At 39.8% G+C, this 20,836-nt stretch overlaps 1 protein-coding gene across 6 annotated transcripts in view; it reads left to right on the top strand.

Annotated features, from left to right (window-relative positions):
- The window catches only part of Ldah (lipid droplet associated hydrolase), a 154,812-nt gene that overhangs the window by 128,419 nt on the left and 5,557 nt on the right, over positions 1-20,836 (top strand). For all 6 annotated transcript variants that reach the window (XM_045149046.1, XM_045149049.1, XM_004663763.2 and 3 more), the window contains one exon: positions 7,784-7,866. In XM_045149046.1, coding sequence (XP_045004981.1) covers positions 7,784-7,866 — 83 coding nt within the window. The remainder of the gene's footprint in view (positions 1-7,783; positions 7,867-20,836) is intronic.

The following is a 20,836-nucleotide window of genomic DNA, read 5'->3' on the forward strand; positions in this document are numbered from 1 at the left end:
AAAGAGGCAACCTGCAGAATGGGAAAAAATCTTCGCCAGCTATATATCTGATAGAGGATTAATATCTAGGATATACAAAGAACTCAAAAAGTTAAATAATAAGGAATCGAACAAGCAATCAAAAAATGGGCTATGGAGCTAAATAGAGAGTTCTCAAAGGAAGAAATACGAATGGCATATAAGCATCTAAGAAAGTGTTCTACATCACTAGTCATCAGGGAAATGCAGATTAAAAGTACATTGACATTCCATCTCACTCCTGTCAGATTGGCTACCATCATAAAACAAATGATCATAAATGTTGGTGGGGATATGGAAAAAGAGGAACCCTCCTACACTGCTGGTGGGAATGCAATCTGGTTCAGCCATTGTGGAAATTAGTGTGGAGGTTCCTAAAACAGCTAAAGATTGATCTACCATATGGCCCAGCTATAGCACTCCTAGGCATATATCCAAAGGACTCATCTCATTTCCGTAGAAGTACGTGCTCAACCATGTTTATTGCTGCTCAATTTATAATAGCTGGGAAATAGAACCAGCCTAAATGTCCCTCAACTGATGAGTGGATAATGAAGATGTGGCACATTTATACAATGGAGTTCTACTCAGCGGTAAAGAAAAATGAAGTTATGAAATTTGCAGAAAAATGGATGGACCTGGAAAGGATTATACTAAGTGAGGTAACCCAGGCCCAGAAAGCCAAGTGCCACATGTTCTCTCTCATATGTGGATCCTAGCTACAGATGATTGGGCTTCTGCGTGAAAAGGAAAATACTTAGTAGCAGAGGCCAATAAGTTAAAAAGGAGATATAAAGGGAAGAGAAAGGAAGGGAGGAGGGTACTTAATAGGTTGGTATTGTATATATGTAAGTACAATTATTGAGATGGGGAGGTAATATGATGGAGAATGGAATTTCTAAGGGGAAAGTGCGGGGGGAGGGTGTTACCATGGGATATTTTTTATAATCATGGAAAATGTTAATAAAAAGTATGAAAAGAAAAAATAAATTACAAAATTTTTTAAGAAGGAAGTGTTTTAAGGGTAATGAGACAATAGAATGGGGCCCCTTGGGTAACAGAGCATTTCATTGGGGAGAAAAAAGGTGTGCCTTATTTGAATGATGACTGTAGATACTGAGTTATTACAGACAACCAGGGAAAAATAGTGAAGCCTATACAGTTTCAAGGGTAAGGCCTACCACTAATTGAATAAAAATGGAATTCATGCTCTAAACTTAATGATATAAAATGTTTTAAGCCTCTGTAAACAGAAAAAAAAATATGATTTGCACTAATGAGTGTGAAAGGAAGTATGCAAAAGTAAAGGGAAAGCATAAGAACATAGAACAAGGTGACTGGAAGTAGTGGGGATGTAGCTCAGGATTGAGTACATGCTTAGAACGATGTGACTGGGTTCAGAACAAGTGCTTTTGTTCTCAGAATATATGATTTATATGTATGTTTAGTCCTTTTACTTATGGGACAGAGTACTTTGACCCATTTTTAAAATCCACTTATATGACTTTAAGAGACATACTTAAAATGGAAAAAAAATCAAAATTTGTACATGAAGAGGACAGATGTATCCAGAGGATGCTGGAAAAGAAAAAAAAAAAAGAAAGAAAGAAAGCATCGGAACAGCACAAGTCAGTGGGATAGAATTCAGGTGCAGAGCATTGATTGAAAGTACTCTCACACATTTTAAATTCATAGTATATTTGTCTTTGTTCATATTTTCCAGATATTTGCATTGTGAAAATGAGTTTAGACATTTTGTAACTAATCCTTTTTAAAATATATTATTTTTTTATGTAAAGGTTATATACTTAGACCCTCCCCCTCTGCCCCACCCCAGTCCTCCTAAGGGTCTTAGTAGGGTTATTGGTATTCATTGTGGGGTCCAAGAGGCCTCAGTCAGTCTCTGTGGGGTGGGGGGTGGGGTACTGTGCCTCACGCTATTCCCTTCATCCCGGAGGCTCTTACAGTCCCTCTGACCCCTCTTCCACAATGTTCCCTGAGCCTTTGTAGACAAAATAGGGATCTGATTTAATGTTGCTTTCTCTGTAGCCTCTGGATGTCTTTTTTGATGAGGTTTGAGTAACCACATTATCTGTCACTTTTTCCCTGGAACTGGTTTCCAGGCTATCTGTGAGAACAGTATTCATGTCACTACTTCCTCTGTAATGACTTCTGGGCCCTGGTAGATGAAGTGGAGGTGACCCATCTCATGGTAGATAGTCAGCTTTCTCCTTGATGTAACTTGAGTATTCTCCACCATCTGTAAGATAGAACAGATCCTCCACCCAACTGTGATAGCAGTTTGAATTAAAGGATATAAGCCTAGTTATTGGAGAGATTTATTGATGTATATGTCCACTCCTTTTAAAGAACACTGGAGATTCTCTTTGGAGCCTATTGTTTTCCTGTTCTAGGGACTCTGGCTTGGTTCCCAGAGCCAGATATGAGTTCCACTGAGTGGATCTCATGTCTAATCCATGAGCAGTTGGTTGCCTACTATCTGCTGTGTGCCACTATTACACAAGAGTATACTTCTTGCCAGGCGTGGTGGCGCACGCCTTTAATCCCAGCACTTGGGAGGCAGAGGTAGGAGGATCTCCGTGAGTTCAAGGCCACCCTGAGACTACAGAGTTAATTCCAGGTCAGCCTGGACCAGAGTAAGGCCCTATCTCGAAAAACCAAAAAAAAAAAAAAAAGAGTATACTTCTTGACTCATTGTTGATTTTGTATCGGGCAGGATATCTTGCTTATTCAATCTGTTGGCAACTGTTGTATATAGCTCACATTGCTGGGATGAACATCTAAACCAGACACAGTTTACAGGAGGAAGGGATTTATTTTAAGCTTGCAGATCCAGGGGGAAGTTCCATCAGTGGTGGAAGAAGCTGCTTCCACACATTTAAGCAGAGAGAAATCAACACCACCAGCAAACACCAAAAACAATGAACACAAAACTGACAGCAAGACCAGAGGCCCAGGCAGAGCTCAGACCTTTCTGCATACTTTCTGGCTGGAATTCAGATCCACCTCTAACACATCTTAGGGTTAGACCCCAGGACCCAACCCTAATGACACCTCCTCCAACCAGGCAGCTAGAAATTCAAGTTATAAGCTTAGTAAAATGCCTGAGTCTAGATAGGGATGGAGGGGGCATACATTCAAACTACCACAGAAACCATTATTTTCCAGCTACTCTCATAGCACTTTCCAGCATTATGAGGGCTAGCTAGGAGGGAACTGGATTCCCTCTCAGTTCCAGCATGGTCACTTGATATCCTGTGGCCACAGGCTGTGGTGTCTTAGTAATACAGACTTACATTTTAGCTCTTGCAAGTAGCAAAGTATTTGGCAATGGCCTGTATTACTTTGGGGACCTTATGTCTCCCTAACCAACAGCTCACTGTGGGGGGTGCCCAATTCTGGCCCTAGGAATTACCAGCCTGAGCCATGGTATTAGGGCTATGCTTTCTCCACTTTTATGAGGCTCTTCTCTTTGGGTCCTTGTCCCCTGCTGGGGATAAAGACTTGTAGAATGATATCCAGGAAGATGAATTTACTCATGTTGCCATTAGTTTTTTTGTATATTCCCCCACCCCCTCCTTCATCTACCCCCAAGGCTTCCCCATCCATTCCTTCCTTCCTTTTTCTTTTTTCTGATCACCAACCTGCTGAGTGGCCCTTCCTCAACTCCCTCCCTATTTCTCTTTCTTCCTAGCATCATTCTAATTCCATGTCCAAATTCAATGAATATTTGGTAGAATTCAGCAGTGAAACTGTCTATGCCTGGACTTTATTTTGTTGGGGAACTGTTAATTACAGCTTCAATCTCATTTGATATTAAGATCTCTATTCAGGTAGTTTATCTTATCTGGGTTTGGTTTGGTAGGTTATACAAAGTAAAGGAATTAATCCATTTTTCCAAGTTTTCTAATTTTCTGGAGTAATAGAAATATGTTCTGGTGATTATCCCAATTATTAGAGTTTATTGTAACATCTCCCTTTTCATTTCTATCTTACTGATTTGAGCCTTCTCTTTTTCCTTTTGATCAAATTGGCTAGGGTTTTACCAATTTTTTTTTTAAGAAACAGCTCTTTGATTTTTTTTTTATTTCTAACTCATTTATTTCTGCTCTGACCTTGAATATGTCCTTACATCTGATACTATTGGATTTGGATTGTCCTTGTTTTTCCAATGCCTTCAGCTGGATGGTTAACTTATTGACTTGAGATCTCTCTGTTTTTATGCTGTAATGCTTTGTAATGAAGTTTAGTGCTTGAGAGTCTCTGTTTTGTAATGTGATGTTTTGTAGTGAAATTTAGTGCTATAAACTTCTCTCTTAAGACTGCCTTCATTGTGCCCCACATGTTTGGTATGTTGTATTTACATTGTGCTTCAGTTGTAAAAATTTTTTTATTTCTTTTTTGATTTCTTCTACTGCCCATGTATTATTTAATAATGAATTATTCAGCCTCCAGTTGTTGGTGGATTTTTCTCTTCTTTCCCTTGTTGTTAATCTCTAGCTTTATTGCAATGTGGTCTGACATATGGTGCATGGAATTGTGTTGATTCTCTTGAATTCACTAAGACATGTTTTATGCCCCAATATATGAACCATTTTAGAGAAAGTTCTGTGAGTTGCTGAGAAAAATGTGTAAACTATAGAATAGTCTTAGATGTCTATTAAGTCCAGTTGATCTATGGTATTGTTTAACTCCCGCATTTCATGGCTAATTTTCTACTTAGATGATCTTTCTAATGATGATAGAGAAATATTAAAATCTCCTACTGTAACTATGTTGGGTATTATTTCTGCTTTGTTATACAGCAGATTTTGCTTTGTGATTTTGTGCTCCTGTGTTTTGTGCATATGGCTTTATGATTATAATATCCTCTTGTTGTATTGTTCTTTTGATCAGTATGATGTAGCCTTCTTTATCTCTTTTGATTACTTTGGGTTTGATATTTCTTATTTCCATTAGCTTGGAATATCATTTTCTATCCTTTCACCCTAAGGTGGTGTCTAATCTTTATTAGTAAGGTGGATTTCCTATAAACAGTAAATGGATGCCTGCATTTTTCTGATAAAGCTGTTTAGTCTTTTGTTGTTGTTGTTGTTTCGGTTTTGTTTGTTTGTTGTTGTTTTTTGTTTTTGTTTTTGTTTTTGTTTTTTTGAGGTAGGGTTTCACTTTAGCTTAGGCTGACCTGGAATTCACTATGTAGTCTCAGGGTGGCCTCAAACTCAGCAATCCTCCTACCTCTGCCTCCCAAATGCTGGGATTAAAGGTGTGCACCACCATGCCTGGCCTTAGTTTGTGTCTTTTGATTGAGACATTGAGATCACTGATGCTTAGAGTTATAATTGCTAGGTATAAATTAACCCCTGTCAAATTGAAGGCTTTGTGGAGTTTGATGTTTTCTTGGACTTTATGAGTTTTCATGTCCATTCTATTCGTGGTTGTTATTTTTTCCTCTTGTAGACACTCTGGTGTGATTGATTCTCTCTTCAATTTGGGTTATTCCATACAATTATTTCTGTTGATTAGCTTAATGCTAATAGCTGTGGGGGGGGTGTTTGTTTGTGATAGTTTTTTGATTTTTTTTTTTTTTTTTTTTTTTTGATTTTGGTTTTCTGATGTCTCACTCTAGCCCAGGCTAATCTGGAATTCACTCTATAGTTCCAGGCTGGCTTCAAACTGACCACAATCTCCCTATCTCTGTCTCCCAAGTGAAAGCTGGCTTTTATCATGGAAAGTTTTTCTTTTGCCTTTAATTATTAGGCATGGTCTTTAGGATTTGAAATGCTGCATTGCAATCCCTTCTGGCTTTTAGAGTTTCCATTGAAAAATCAGAGGTAATCTGATTGGTTTACCTTTGTATATAACAATCTGTTTGGTTTTTCTCTTGCAGTTTTATTTTTTAATTTTTTATTAGCATTTTCCATGATTATAAAAAAAAATCCCATGGTAATTCCCTCCCTCCCCACCCCCCACACTTTCCCCTTTGAAATTCCATTCTCCATCATATTACCTCCCCATCACAATCATTGTACTTATATATATACAATATCAACCTATTAAGTACCCTCCTCCCTTCCTTTCTCTTCCCTTTATGTCACCTTTTTAACTTACTGGCCTCTGCTACTAAGTATTTTCATTCTCACGCAGAAGCCCAATCATCTGTAGCTAGGATCCACATATGAGAGAGAACATGTGGCACTTGGCTTTCTGGGCCTGGGTAACCTCACTTAGTATAATCCTTTCCAGGTCCATCCATTTTTCTGCAAATTTCATAACTTCATTTTTCTTTACCGCTGAGTAGAACTCCATTGTATAAATGTGCCACATCTTCATTATCCACTCATCAGTTGAGGGACATTTAGGCTGGTTCCATTTCCCAGCTATTATAAATTGAGCAGCAATAAACATGGTTGAGCACGTATTTCTAAGGAAATGAGATGAGTCCTTTGGATATATGCCTAGGAGTGCTGTAGCTGGGTCATATGGTAGATCAATCTTTAGCTGTTTTAGGAACCTCCACACTGATTTCCACAATGGCTGGATCAGATTGCATTCCCACCAGCAGTGTAGAAGGGTTCCTCTCGTTTTCAGTGTTGAGAGTTTTAACTGTAATGTGACATGGGAAATTTTTTGTCTGGTTGTGTCTATTTGCTGTTGTGAGCACCTCTTATACTTTGATGGGGCTCTCTTTTGTAGGAAAGGTCCTGTTGACTCTCTGTTTCTCACTTCCTGCTCCTTGATAGTGGGTTTGGCTGTGGAAAGTAGTAGCAGGGAGGGCAAGGGGATAGCGGGGATCCCGCTTAGGGAGTTGAATCTCATTCACAGTGGTTATGAATTCTGTCTCAGTCACACGTTTGGGTTCAATGATTGCAGACATATCCATGCTTGTGACCCAGCCCCAACAAGCACATAGGGAAGCAGTACCTACCGTCCCCACATGTGCTTGCTGCCTTAGTACTTTAAAAGAAAAAAAAAATGGAACTGAGCATGGCATTGCATGCCTTTAAGTCCAGTACTTGGGAGGCTGAGGTAGGCAGATCACCATGAGTTCCAGGACACCTTGAGACTACAGAGTGAATTCCAAGCACCCTGTGCTAGAATAAGGCCATATCCCCCCCCCCAAAAAAAGCAAAGAAAGAAAATGTATTGTCATGTTAACTATATTCAGTTTCCCTGGTGTATGTGACTCTGTAACAATCTGTGCTTCCCATGGTTAAATTATAATAGATAACACAGAATGTTCTAATACAATACATCTGCCATTCACTGTGTATCTTAATGTCGGGTTGTTGGACCACTAAACTTTATTGTTGCACAGTCAACCAATGTTAAAAGGAGGTTCTTTTGTGGGAGTGAGACGATGACTGCTACCTGACTTGCATTGCTTCTTTTAAAAATATATATATTATTATTTATTCATTTGAGAGAGAGATACAGAAATAGGCAGGAGGAGAGACAGAGAGATTGGGCATGCCAGGGCCTCTAGCCACTGCAATGAATTCCATATGCACGCTCCACTTTGTGCATCTGGCTCACATGGGTCCTGGGGAGTCGAACCAGGGTCCTTCGGCTTTGCAGGCAAACGCCTTAACTGCTAAGCCATCTCTCCAGCCCTACATTGCTTCTTTTGAATTTACCAGTATCTCATATCAGATGGTGCTTGACCAGGAAGGTATGTGGATTTGCTAAAATTAACATTGTGTTTGATCTATGTATTCTAAGTGTTTGACTTTTTGTTTCTGTTTAGCTAATGCTGCCTATCTTGGGGGTCAAGAAATGATGCAAGTGGTGAAGAGAGATGATGAAATCATAAAGGAACATTTATCTAAGGTAAACACTTAGTAGGCCTACAAATAGATAAGTAGATGGATAGAAATACTTACTAGAGAAACAGGGTTAGAATTTGCTAGAAACTGTAAGACCCCAAGGGTTTGTAGGTACTGAGTCTATTTCTGATTCTAATTGGAATATCCTTGAAAGATATATAGACTAAAACTGATTATAATTACTTATATATGCTATTTATATCTTGATATATATATATACATATATATACACACACACACAGTGTGTGTGTGTGTGTGTGTGATATGTTCATGTGTGAGAATGTAGGTGCATGCATGCATGGCACATGTGTGGAGGTCAGAGGACAATTTTAAGTCCTCCACTTCTACGTTGTTTATGGCGGGATCTCTTGTTGGCCACCATTATATATGCCAGACTAGCTTACCTGAAAACTTCTGGGATTCTTCTGTCACTGTCTCCCATGTACCCTGTATAGGAAAACTAGGATTACAGACGCTTGCTACTGCATCTAGCTTTGCATGGATCCCGAGGATTCAAAATCAGGTCTTCAGGCTTGCAGAGCAAGTATTATTACCCACTAAGCCATATCTCTTAAATATATTTTTCCAGCTGCTTTGTTGAACTTCTTTGTAAGATCAGTACCTTCCTATTTTAACAATACTTGTACTGAGAAGTCTCAGTAATATTTGTAGAATAAATGGGTTATGTTGAAACATAATTAAAGTGGTAGACAAGAACTAACATTATATATGACCTGGTGATGAATAAACCTGTTTTTCTTATTGTCCAACATATTGGAATGAGGATGTCTTACACACACACACACACACACACACACAAACACCCAATTTTCTGAAATAGTCAGCATATGTGTTGCACCTGCATATCTGCATATGCTAGACTCTCGCAACAAGTACTTTTGAAAGCGCTAATCTCTGACACTATAAAGCCACTGTGGTTTGGAATATTTTCCAATACCTTAGAATGCAGATGGTTATGGCATCGTCTGTCTGTCTGTCCATCTTGATGAGAATAGAGCTGCTCTGTTTGTCTTGTTTTGATCAAACTTAGGGCCTTGCACATACTAGGCAAGTGCTCTATTGCTGACCCCAAAGCTGCTATACCTCTAACCCATAGCTGCACTGTTTTAATACCATATTCACTCAACACATGTGGTTACTTTTGGCTAATCTAAGTTGAAATGTACCATAAGGTAAAATACACATGGAATTTTCATAACTGAGTACCTGGGGCTGGGAATGGGCCGCTTTCTCGCATCTACAAGACCCTACTTTTGATTCCCAGCATAGAAAATAAAAATAGTATCAAAAACAATGCACGACCCATTTACATCAACAAGGAGGGTCCAATGGGAGGGGTAGATCATGGATGAGCCTAAACAATGGAACCAAACTGCCTGTATTGGCTGAAAAGAAAACTAATAAATTAAATTTTTTTAAAAAGTACTTTATAGAACAAAATAAAGCTTAAACATAATTTTGAAAAAGTATATATTGTATTAAGTAAGATATATTGTTTCATGTCTGAGTCAGAAAATGTCCATTTATGGAAATAAATTTGATAAGCAATTTAAAAAAAACCCATTACCCATGGGGAAAAAAAAACAATTAGTGTTTTTATTTTGATTACATGTTGGAATGATATTTTATTTAAAAATTAATTTGTAAATTCTTTTATACTTTTTTTTTTGTTATTTGGGTAGGGTCTCACTCTAGCCCAGGCTGACCTGGAATTCACCATATAGTCTCAGGGTGGCCTTGAACTCACAATGATCCTCCTACCCCTGCCTCCCAAGTGCTGGGATTAAAGGCCACCATGCCCGACTCCTTTATACTTTTTTGACATAGCTACTAGAAATTTCACAAATTACATACGTTCCTTGCTTTATGCTTCTTAGACAGCACTAACCTATGCTTTATAGGTTGTGCAGAACAGTGACATCTACTGAGTAACTTACTTTTACTGGACCCAGGAACTTGTCAGTAAAATCTTACATACCTACTGAATTTACAATCTTCTTACAAACTTAGAGACATTGGACTTAAATATACCATAGTATTAATTCACAGCTCTATAACCTCCCAATACAGTTTTCTTAAGTCAAGCAATATATATGTTTGAAAAAGTATTTCAGAATATTGAAATTATTTACTGCAATGGAACTTTGAAAAATGTCAGTCCATTTGTTTCATGAGCCCAGTGGTCATGATATTTCGTAAATAGCAGGTATGTAGAGATAGCAATGCTGAATCAAAAGGAAGCACCCCTCATCAGTGAATGGAAAAGCTGAGGCCTCAGCAAACCTTCCCTCTGGGGCTCTCAACCATTTCTAGCATTGCAAGGTTTGAAAATACAAGAAAACAGTATTTTATTTTTTAGTTAAATTATAAGTGAGTCTGTTTCAAAAATGCACTTATCTTCCAAGTTGGAAGTTCATAAAAAATAATTCAAGTCCCACTTCATAATAAGATTGGCAGGTGCTCACTTCCAAAATTCACACTTGCTGAATGACTAGACACATCATGTTGGAGCCTGTCTTGCCACCTGGGGAAGCCAGCTGCTGTAAAATACTCATCATTTCTGGATCCTGTTTGTATGTGGTGCTCAGAAAGAGGTCAAAGAAAGGTGCTAACTTATTCCTGCGCTAAGTTAAATCCATATGCAAGTGTAATCATTCCCAGAGAGAGGTCTGTTCACAGTAACTGTGTCAGGGCTGGCAGTTTACTGAAACTTTCTTGGGAAAAATATGGGGGTATAATGGTAGATGGCAGACATTTCAAGGTTAGTATTAACACACAGGCACAGAAATAAACTTTTTTAACTCTAGGGAATAGTTTTGTTTCTAAGACAGTGGTTTTAAGTGTACTTGTGGAATTTTGGGGAGCAAGATGTTGTTCAGCTTAATGGCACACAACTGTTTTGCAGTTGGCTCATTGATTGTGCTCTCCACCATCTAACTTAGAGCTCTCCACTGAGATGATGCACTCTAATTCCCAGTGAAAGTAAGCATACGGAGACAGGACTTTATTGCAAGTTTTTGTTTCTGTAATAAAAAAAGAGGAAACATGCTGTAATTTAATATTGATAAAGGTTAAATCAGCATATGCCCCAGTCTCTTGAGAAAATAAGGAAAGTTAATAGGACACATAGCTCAAGAAGAGAATAGACATTGCCTCCTGCCTTCCAAAGACCTTTATAATTTATAATTAGGACTTGAAACTTAAAAACCAATTCCTGAGATTAGAATACCCTATTTTGGATACCCTTTCCCTTTTTTCCACCTAAATAGAGATATCCTGAAACTTCATGTCTGTTCAGGCCATCCAGTGTGAAAAGTTTTTAAGCAACACATTGATGTAAAACTCATTTCATATATCTCAATTATTCAACTTAAAACAATTATTTTTTAAAAATGTATCTTTGTACCATCTAGCCAGGAAGCCACAGGAAAACTAGTCTATAAAGAGTATCTCAGCCATGTAATGTACAAGGTTTTCTGACTCTTTGTCCTAGGAAGCTCTCCTGCTATAATCAGCAAGCTTCTATCACTGATTTTATTGTCTACAGAAACAGAAATTTTTAATACCCTTAGGGAAAATTAACCTTTCTTAATCCTGAAAAACCTGTTTTACTGAGTATCTTCCTTACAAAGTCTAGACTGTAGAGACTGTGCAGAATTGGACAGTTTTGTTGATTTGCCCTGCATCAATGTTGGGTACTTATTTTCCTTTCAGAAGCAAATACAGCAGACTCATAGTGGGCTCCAAAAGAGTAGACTGTAGCTTATGACATCAGAGCTTATGCCAGTTTTTTACCTAACCAAATCCTACTTGTCTGTCATCTTCAGAAGGTAAGTGCCCCTCCCTTTGGCTCTCCTGGCTCCCTATGTGATCCCTATGTGAACCTCACATTTGCCACATGGTGATTAATGGGCAGCCTTCTCCCCCCCCCCCCCTTGAGGTGAGGAATTATGTTACTCTCATCTTGAGATCCCCCAGGAGCCAGCACAGCTCAGAGTACCTGGTGAAAAATCAATGAATATGTGCTGGTAATGAATGGAGAGACAGATCAATGGGGAAGTCTTTCTAGAATGGAGACTCTGCTGAAATATAGATAATAATTTTTTAACTAGACTGTGATATAATTGTATTAGCTCATTGAATAATAAGATGTAATAGCAGTCAGAATTTCTACTGTCTATTTGTAGTAATAAGTGTGATTCATTTTTTAGTCATCTGTAGCAATTTTCCTGTGATTTAAAAAATAGTCACAACTTTATAGTTGACTAAAGATTAGTAAAAATATGGCTTATTGCCTATATTCATAACTGAGAGGAGCATAAAATTATAATTAGATATCAATAACTAAGTTGGAATTTTTCCCCAAGTTTACATAACCTCTACTCCCCACCCATGAATTTGCATGAGCTATAGGCTCCAAGTAAGGAAGCCCTGCATTGGGGAAACTGGAAAAGGCTAGGTAGCATGATGTGTGATCTGGGCAGTAGCCTGAGAACATGCCACTGTATGCTGTACTAAAGAAGTTGTGGCATGCCACTGAAGGGTCTAAGCAAGGGCACAACAGTCAGGGTGATACTCAAAGTATTTGGTAACCATGTGATCTAGCTACTGACTAATCAGAATATATGCCGGCTACCAACAGCCAGTTTCATAATAATAGAATGTATGTTATTCCTCAAAAATGGTCAGATTAGGAAATGAGAGGGAAAATGAAAGAAAGTATGTGGCCGAATATTGGATGAAAAGCAGTGAAACTTAAGGTGACAAGACTATTTACTAGGTTTTGACAAAGAAATACAGTGGGGCTGGAGATGGAAAAATTGAGGAGATAGATAGATCCAAAGGCAGAGAGTACAGGAAGGAAGCTAGCAGATATGTACAAAAGGATCAGATTGTTTCTCTGTGTCTGGGTTCACTGATAAGGGAAGGAATGCACAAAAAGTAGCCTCAAGTTGTAAGAGGTAGTTGAGAAAATAACTTCATTTTGGTGCTTTTGTTTGAGATACTTATGGGACAACCAAGTGGATACATAAAGTTCCAAAGAGGAGTCTAGCCTCAATTTTGATTTGACATTGATAGGCCTGCAGTTGAAGCCATGAGCATGGAGAGTGACAACCTATGGAAGTATGCGATGTAAGGAGGAAAAACATCTAAAAGTTTATCCTACTTATGGGAAATCCAGCATAAAGACTTGAGAGAAAAACCAGTGTATGAAGTGGGATGGAGAGGGATATAGATGAGAACCAGCATGGGGTAAACTAAGGGGAGAAAACCAACTGTAAATGTTCACCAGTGCAGTTCAAATCTGTGTGGAAGCCTCTGAGGTTTGCTCTGCTTTATAAGGCACCTGGTGTATCTGAGACAATGAGGAGGTCAGCATTCCCGTCTTCTGCCATTTATGTAAACTATAAGGGGATACATGTTTCAATTATACAATAGTGAACTAGTGTTTGGTTATAAACTTGAAGTTTTCATTTAAAAGACACTTAGGAGGGAAATTCCAAACTTCTGTGACCATCTTTGGCCCAAGCTCATAGAACTAAGGTGGTGTTTGCTGATTCCAGATTGATCCTACCATGCCCATCAGTCCACAGAAGGTTCACGTTGTTTTCAAAGAGAACACAGTGGTGCAGCTTTGGGATGAAGGTGAAAGCAGAGGAGGGGCTACCTGCAAGATGCTGTGGAGACAGGCCAGGGCCACATTATGGCTTGGGAAGAGGACCAAGTGTCCTCAGGAATAGGGCACTTCTACTCCCTCCTCTGCTCAGCCAGAGGTACATGCTTCTTGTGGGAACAAGCCTTGCACAGTGCTGCTACGTTTAGAATGGGCATGCAAATCCTTTTGATATGGACACGTCCTGCTTCATAGAGCATAGGAAGTGCTCCCTGGACCAGCTAACCAGGACTGCCTTCCCGTCAAACCTCGCTCTGAAACAGATTGTGTTAGTTCGGCCTATTTAATTTGAAACTTGTCCAGAATGTCATCATCATCCTGGAAACAGGTAGGTTTGGTTGTTATCCCCATCATGTTAACCTTGAGAACTTCATCTGAGGCAATTGTGTTAACATGCTCTTCAGTTCTGGAGTAGAGCTTGATCGAAAGGAGGTAAGTCTTGTAGAGCAGAGTCCTCAGTGCCACAGCCTAGGTTCCCACTATGTGACTTTGCTGGGATAGTCAGACCCACTGTGCTTTTGTCCACCAGTAAAGTCACTTAATACTAATATGTTTTCCTATAGTTGTGCCAAAAGGATAGTATCATAATCTATACCTATTTTTCTTTATTTGAGAACAAGAGAGAAATAGACAAGGGGGGGGAGAGAGAGAGATAATAGGCAAGGAGGGGGGAGAGAGAGAGAGAGAATCGGTGCACCAGGGCCGCCAGCCACTGCAAATGAACTCCAGATGCATGCGCCCCTTTGTGCATCTGGTTTATATGGGTCCTGGGGAATTGAGCCTGGGTCCTTTGGCTTTGTAGGCAAGCACCTTGACCACTAAGCAGTTTCTCCAGCCCCTATATATTTTCTTAAGGTGGGTCTCTCACTGATTCCTGGCCTTGCTAAGCAATTCTCTGGTTTCTGTGCCCACAGGACTGGGGTTACAGACTATATGGCCATGCCCAGCTGTTTATGTATGTGCTAGGGAATCAAACTCAAGTGGTCTCAGGCCTTCAGCTTATGCAGGAAGTTGTCTTACACACTGAGCCATTTCTGTAACCATAATACTAATTTTTTGCCAAGCCCAGGCTAAGTGCACAAGTACAGAAGGTTCCGATAATCTGCCATTTCTCAAAACAGCACAACTGCTCCAATATATCTGCCACTTTCCTAAGGCATATGACCGTAGAACAACAGAAATATAGGTAGATCAACTGGCTCCCAGTTTGTTGTACTGAGCTTCATCACTAGAGGAAAGTAGGCCTTCGGTCAGCTCTCTGCAGTCCCTTGTAGGTAAGAGATAAAGCTGATAACTAGATGGCTTTATGATGTACACTCTGGAGAGAAGAATGCTGGCCTCATAGACATTATCCCTGCAGGGAAGAGAGAGCCCCACTCTGCAAACCTTTGTATGCATAGCTATTGGACCACAGAGGGTGGGCTAATCCACGCCCTGGAAGCCACTGCTCCCTTGGCAGCTATATTCCTACTGCTCCCCAGATGCTTGTATGGGCAGGAAGTATTATGTTATCCCCTTAATCCTTTTTAAAAGAGTTTCATTGTCATTTTCTCAAGAATGACAGTTTAACAGATAGGGATAAAGAGAAGAAAGGAAACAATGTAAGCTACAATAAATACCTAAACCACCCCCTTTCTCTGCTCAGGTTGTCCAGAAAGACTGCAGTACGATTTTGAAGCTTTGTGGTACTCGTGTACCCAAGAGAGGAAAGACTTGTAAATAACTAGAAGGAGATGCTTATATTACAGAATAGGTTCCCCTAAGCTTCACAAGGTCAAGGCTTAATGTCCTGGAATCTGGTAGGAGGTGGGAAGCATAAACTTGTGGCCATCATCTGGCCTGTTCTAGATTCCTCCCAGAGGTAGAAGAATATTCAAAGACATAAAAGCTGGTGCTTTGTGCTCCCAGGAAGCATGATACCTCAGAAATGCTATTTTCTACTCTGTTAGGCTACATGAGCTCATAAAGCAGCCTGCTGAAAGACAGTCTGAGTAAAAAAAGTTGGCTACATGGTAATCTAGAGAACTTCTAAAATTCAGTTTGCCTATAATTTTAACAAAAAATACTATATAGTGTGTCTGTGTGAGTGAAATACATGAAATATATTTTTGACATTTTCATACATATACATTACATTTAGGTCATATATATTACACACTACCATCCCTTATCCCCCTGAGTCTCGCTGTACTCCTCATCACTTTCCAGTGGTATGCCTTGAAAGAGAGTGATTCCCTCTCCTTACCAAGCTCTAACTGTCATGAGCTCATTAGGGAAGGGAGTGGTCTCCAAGCCCCCTTCCCTGTCTGCATCAGAATGTTAACTGGTCCCATCATGTGCAGTTCTTGTACAAGTAACATCTGGTATGAGATTATGAGTGCAGTGACCTGTCATGTCTGAACACCAGAGTCCCATAGTTCTCCCGACCTTCCAGCTTTTAGCATGCTTTCTGTCCCATCTTCTGGTGTTCCCTGAGCCCCAGAGGGAATGATGTATAGTCTTGTTTAGGGGTGAGCACTCATCTCTCATTTTTAGCACTTGACCAGTTATGATTTTCTACATTGATTGCTTTCTACTCCTTAAAAATAAAAAAGATTTTTTTGGTCAGGGCTGAGAGTAGAACTGATCTATGGGTAGAAAGATAACTATTTCTGAATCAGTTTGACAATGCATCCTTTTAGCAATGCAGAAATAGTAGGCCTAAGGGCCCTATGCATATATTTTGTCCTGTGATATGAGCCTGAAGTCCAGTCATCAAGCTGTTGGTTGCTTTTATGCCACTATTGCACTGGAGGGCACATCTTGCCTAGTAGGATTCACTTACAAGATTTACTGCTGGGTGATATTGTTGATGAGTTTTCTCTGCCAGCATCCTGCATAACACCTTCAGGCACTATGAAAACTAGCCAGCAAAAGAAACTTCCACCTCACTTCAACTTGATTTCTCTGTGCCCTGCACCCTCCTGTGTGGTGTCTTTAGCAGTGGGGTCTTACTTTCAGTTCTGTTGAGCAGCCAAGAACCATGGCAAATAATTTGGGGGACCTTGGAGGCTTCCCTGACTAACAATTCATTCAGAAGTACCCCATGCTTGGCACTGATATTATTACACACACACTTCTTACACTGGAAATATTTTTTTATTATATTTGCTAATCTTGAAGTGCCTATAAGTCTTGTGATCCATTGAAGAAAGAGACATTATTCAGATAAACAGAAACCTTTTTGTGTGGTGTTTTCCATTGTTAATATTTTCTAACTTTGGTATGTCATTGGAAATGTTTTTGTTAGTTATTAGCCAAATCATACTACGGTTTCTAATATTTCTTTGCTCTGTTAGTAATAAATCGTCCATTAGTAATGCATAAAAGCCAGCAACTCAGAATGCGTACTCAAAACAATGCTTTGCAGGCCTTCTCAGGACTGAATTCAGTTTTCCTCTGAGTTCCCACAATGCTTTGTCCACACCTTGGTCTGCCTGGTGAGTGAGGGCTACTTGGTACAAGCCTGTGAGCCCCTTCAGAACACAGGCCATCTTCTCATGTGCACTTCGGCCACTTAGCCCAGTATCAGATGTAGGATAGGTTGAGAGTCATTTTTTATGGAACCGTTTGAATCTGTCAGTCTAAGTAATTTACCACCCATAAGTGCCTGTCATAGGTCAAAAAGAAAGAAAGAAAAGTTGAGGTGCATGAGGACAGACAAATGGTTTTTGTGTGGGGACAAGCTGCAGCCATTTGTAGGACATTTTAGTAAGCATGTGTTAAACAAAAACGTATCTATGAGCACAGAGACTGTAGTGACAATCCCATCCCTGTAGAAAACACAAGAGGAATAGCAAAAGAGCAGGGCTGGGAAATCAAACTCTACAGCAACTGAGAAAGGAAAGCTTGTATTAAGAAGGATAAAGAAATGTGTTATTTTAACATGACAACTATCTGGAAACGGACAATTTCCATCTTAATAGTGCACATTTTATACCTTCCCTCATAGTCTAATGGCTAGAACTCAGTGCTCTCAATACACGTTTTAATTAACTCTCGTGCATATGAACACCAGTATCAAGGATAAATAAACTGGAGGAAAATCCCTTTGATTGTAAACATCCTGCTGATACCTGAAATTCTTGGTTAACAATTCCTGCATCTTCAGTGCAGTCTCACCTCATGGTATGAAGTTTCTCTGTAGACGTGCACAGACACTGAGAAGCAGTTAAATAAAGGTAGCTGGGTGTGTTCTTGTCATCTAACCTAAGGACTCCCAATCTTCAGGGTTTAGGTTTTCATGACATGAGTCAGTTGTAGTAAAAAGAGCTGATTAGAAGTATTGCCCTGCATGTAGAACCAGGTTTTACAGCTTGATCATTGCTTGAATTTAGCAAGGTAAGGCTCATGGTTTCTTTTCCTGTAACCAGGGATAAAATGCCATCCTCCAAATATTGTTGAACTGGTAAGATAGCTTATTTGGTAAAGTTCTTGCTTTGTAAGCATAAAGACCTGAATTCATTCCCCAAAATCCACATTTAAAAAAAAAAATGTTTAAAGCCATATCCTATATAACATGCTTGTAATCCAAATACTGGGGAGGTAGAGACAGGAAAATCCCTGGGGCTCACTGGCCAGCCAGCCAGCCTAAGCTGCTTAGTGAGCTTTAGGCCAGTGAGAGACCTTGTCTCCAAGAAAAGAACAATGAACAGCACCTGTGGAATGACACCTGAGGTTATCCTGTGACCAGCCTCTACTTGCACACTTGGACGTGATACATGTGCCCATACTTGAATATGCGTAGACACTGTATTCATTACCTTTTCTATTACTGGGACAAGATACCTATCAGAAGCAACTTAAGAAAGGAAGGATTTATTTTGGCTTACAGTTCAAGGCTACAGTCCCTTATGGTGGGAAAGAGCAGCAAGAGTTTAAGGCAGCTAGTCGTATTCAGTCCACACTGAGGACGCAGAGAGCAATGCATACTGTTGCTCAGTCAGCTCTGTCCTCTTTATACAGCCCAGGACCCTAGCCTGTGAAATGGTGCCCTGCACAATCAATTAACCTAATCTAGATAGTCCCTCCCTCATAAGCATGCCCACAGGCTGGTTTCAAAGGTGAGTCTAGGTCCTGTCAAGTTGACAATATATTTTCTCTCTCTGTTTCTCTCTCTCCTCCCCCCCACCCCCCGTCTCTATCACACACACACACACATCACACTTATCTATTTCTGCCTTTACAAGAATGCAGGTGAGTTATTATATAGACATTACAGAGCAGAGCCTGGCACATTACCAGTTTCTCCCAGTTTATGAAGGTTTAGTCAGTTCAGTTTTACATTCCAATATAGTCCTAGCACACACTTTTTTTTTAAATTTTTCTTTTATTTATTTATTTGAGAGCGACAGACACAGAGAGAAAGACAGATAGAGGGGGAGAGAGAGAATGGGCGCGCCAGGGCTTCCAGCCTCTGCAAACGAACTCCAGACGCGTGCGCCCCCTTGTGCATCTGGCTAACGTGGGACCTGGGGAACCGAGCCTCGAACCGGAGTCCTTAGGCTTCACAGGCAAGCGCTTAACGGCTAAGCCATCTCTCCAGCCCCTAGCACACACTTTTGACCGCAGAATTTGGTGTTCAGTCTTTCTCTACTTCACTGTCCTCCTCCACCCCACATCACTGCTTTCATGCACTCCATACTTTTTCCTTTCCCTAGTTAGGGTTACAGATGCAGAGTTCTCTGGTCTGATCAACTGCCTGTGATTTATAATCTATAAGGAATAGGAAGTATCTCAAGCCATTGTTTGTAACAGCATTAGTCATATGTTTTACTTAGGAGCCAAGATTTTCATAGAGAGCCTTTCAGTGACTGTAGCCTGAATAACTTAAAAAAAAAAAAAAAAAAAAAAAAAAAAGCAGGACAGAATTGATAAAAGCCTGGCCCTGTGGTCAGTTGGGAATTTAGCCCACTATGAACAGTTACCAGTCAGAACTGGGAAGTAAACTCAGTTTAACATAAGAGAAATCTAGAATGCTTACTTTTAATGCCATGTTGAACTTCCAACTACTTTTTTTTCCTTTTCTCTTAATTGACAATTTTCCTACTTCAACATAATGTAATTTGTCATAATCCCTTCCCAATACTTTCTTTTGTTTCCCCTCTCCTTCCTCCCACTAAACTCCTTCTTTCCAGCTAGTCCCTCTTCTGTTTTGATTTGATTTGATTGTTTTTCATTTGCCGTACTCCATTATCTACATCAAAATGTTAGTGAGTCAATATTGTGGAGGGATTGACTGAAGTACCAGACCCAAAGCAAAAAGATAATATCACAGAATAGTCCTCCTTATTCTAGGACACTTACATTCTTTCTGCTCCCCTCTTCCACAATATTCCTTGGGCCTTGGAAGGCATGATAAAGATGTCTCATATAGCACTAGTGTTCAAACATCACTTTTTCTCAGCACTTTGACAAGTTTTGAGTCTCCCAAGTAGTCACTGTTATCTGTACAAAGCTTTTTTGGCTGTAGGTGAGAGTAGTACTAATCTATAGATATAAACGAAATATAAATCTTAAAGGGCAATTGATAGGTAAACATATCCTCTTAATCAACCAACAGTAGTGTCTTTCCTCCTAGGGCTCATGACCTTCCCAGCCATAGATTTTGGACTAGGTTTTTAGTACTGGGGATGAATTTCTTCCCATGGAATGGGTCTCAGATCCAACTAGAAAGCAACTACTTAACCTCATAAGAGTCATACCACTATTGCACCAGTAAGTGCCTCTTGGCTGGCTAGGTGAGTCCATATTTATATAAGCCTGTTGATGACTGTTCTCCCCCAGCAGGTTGCATAACACTTTCTAACAGTGACAGCTAGGCAGGAAAGAGAAGGCTTCCAGCTTCATTCTAGCTTAGTTTTCAGTGTCGTACAACCAATGTTGTTCATCACTGGTTTTGGATGTGTACATACGTGGTGTACATGTATGTGTGCATGTTTGTGTGCATGTAGGCAGATGGGTGTGCAGGTGAACATGTGTGCATGTGCATCTGGAGGTCACAGATTTATTTTTTTTTATTTAATTTATTAGTTTTCTTTTCAGCAAATACAGGCAGTTTGGTACCATTGTTTAGGCTCATCCATGATCTACCCCCTCCCAATGGACCCTCTTTGTTGATGTAAATGGGTCGTGCATTGTGGAGTTAGCCCACAGTTATTGGTACGATAAATGTCTCTGTATATCATGACCCAACATGTGGCTCTGACATTCTTTCCACCCCTCTTTCACAAAATTTCCC

The sequence above is a fragment of the Jaculus jaculus genome, chromosome 5 (assembly GCF_020740685.1).
Source record: "Jaculus jaculus isolate mJacJac1 chromosome 5, mJacJac1.mat.Y.cur, whole genome shotgun sequence".
NCBI lineage: Eukaryota > Metazoa > Chordata > Mammalia > Rodentia > Dipodidae > Jaculus > Jaculus jaculus.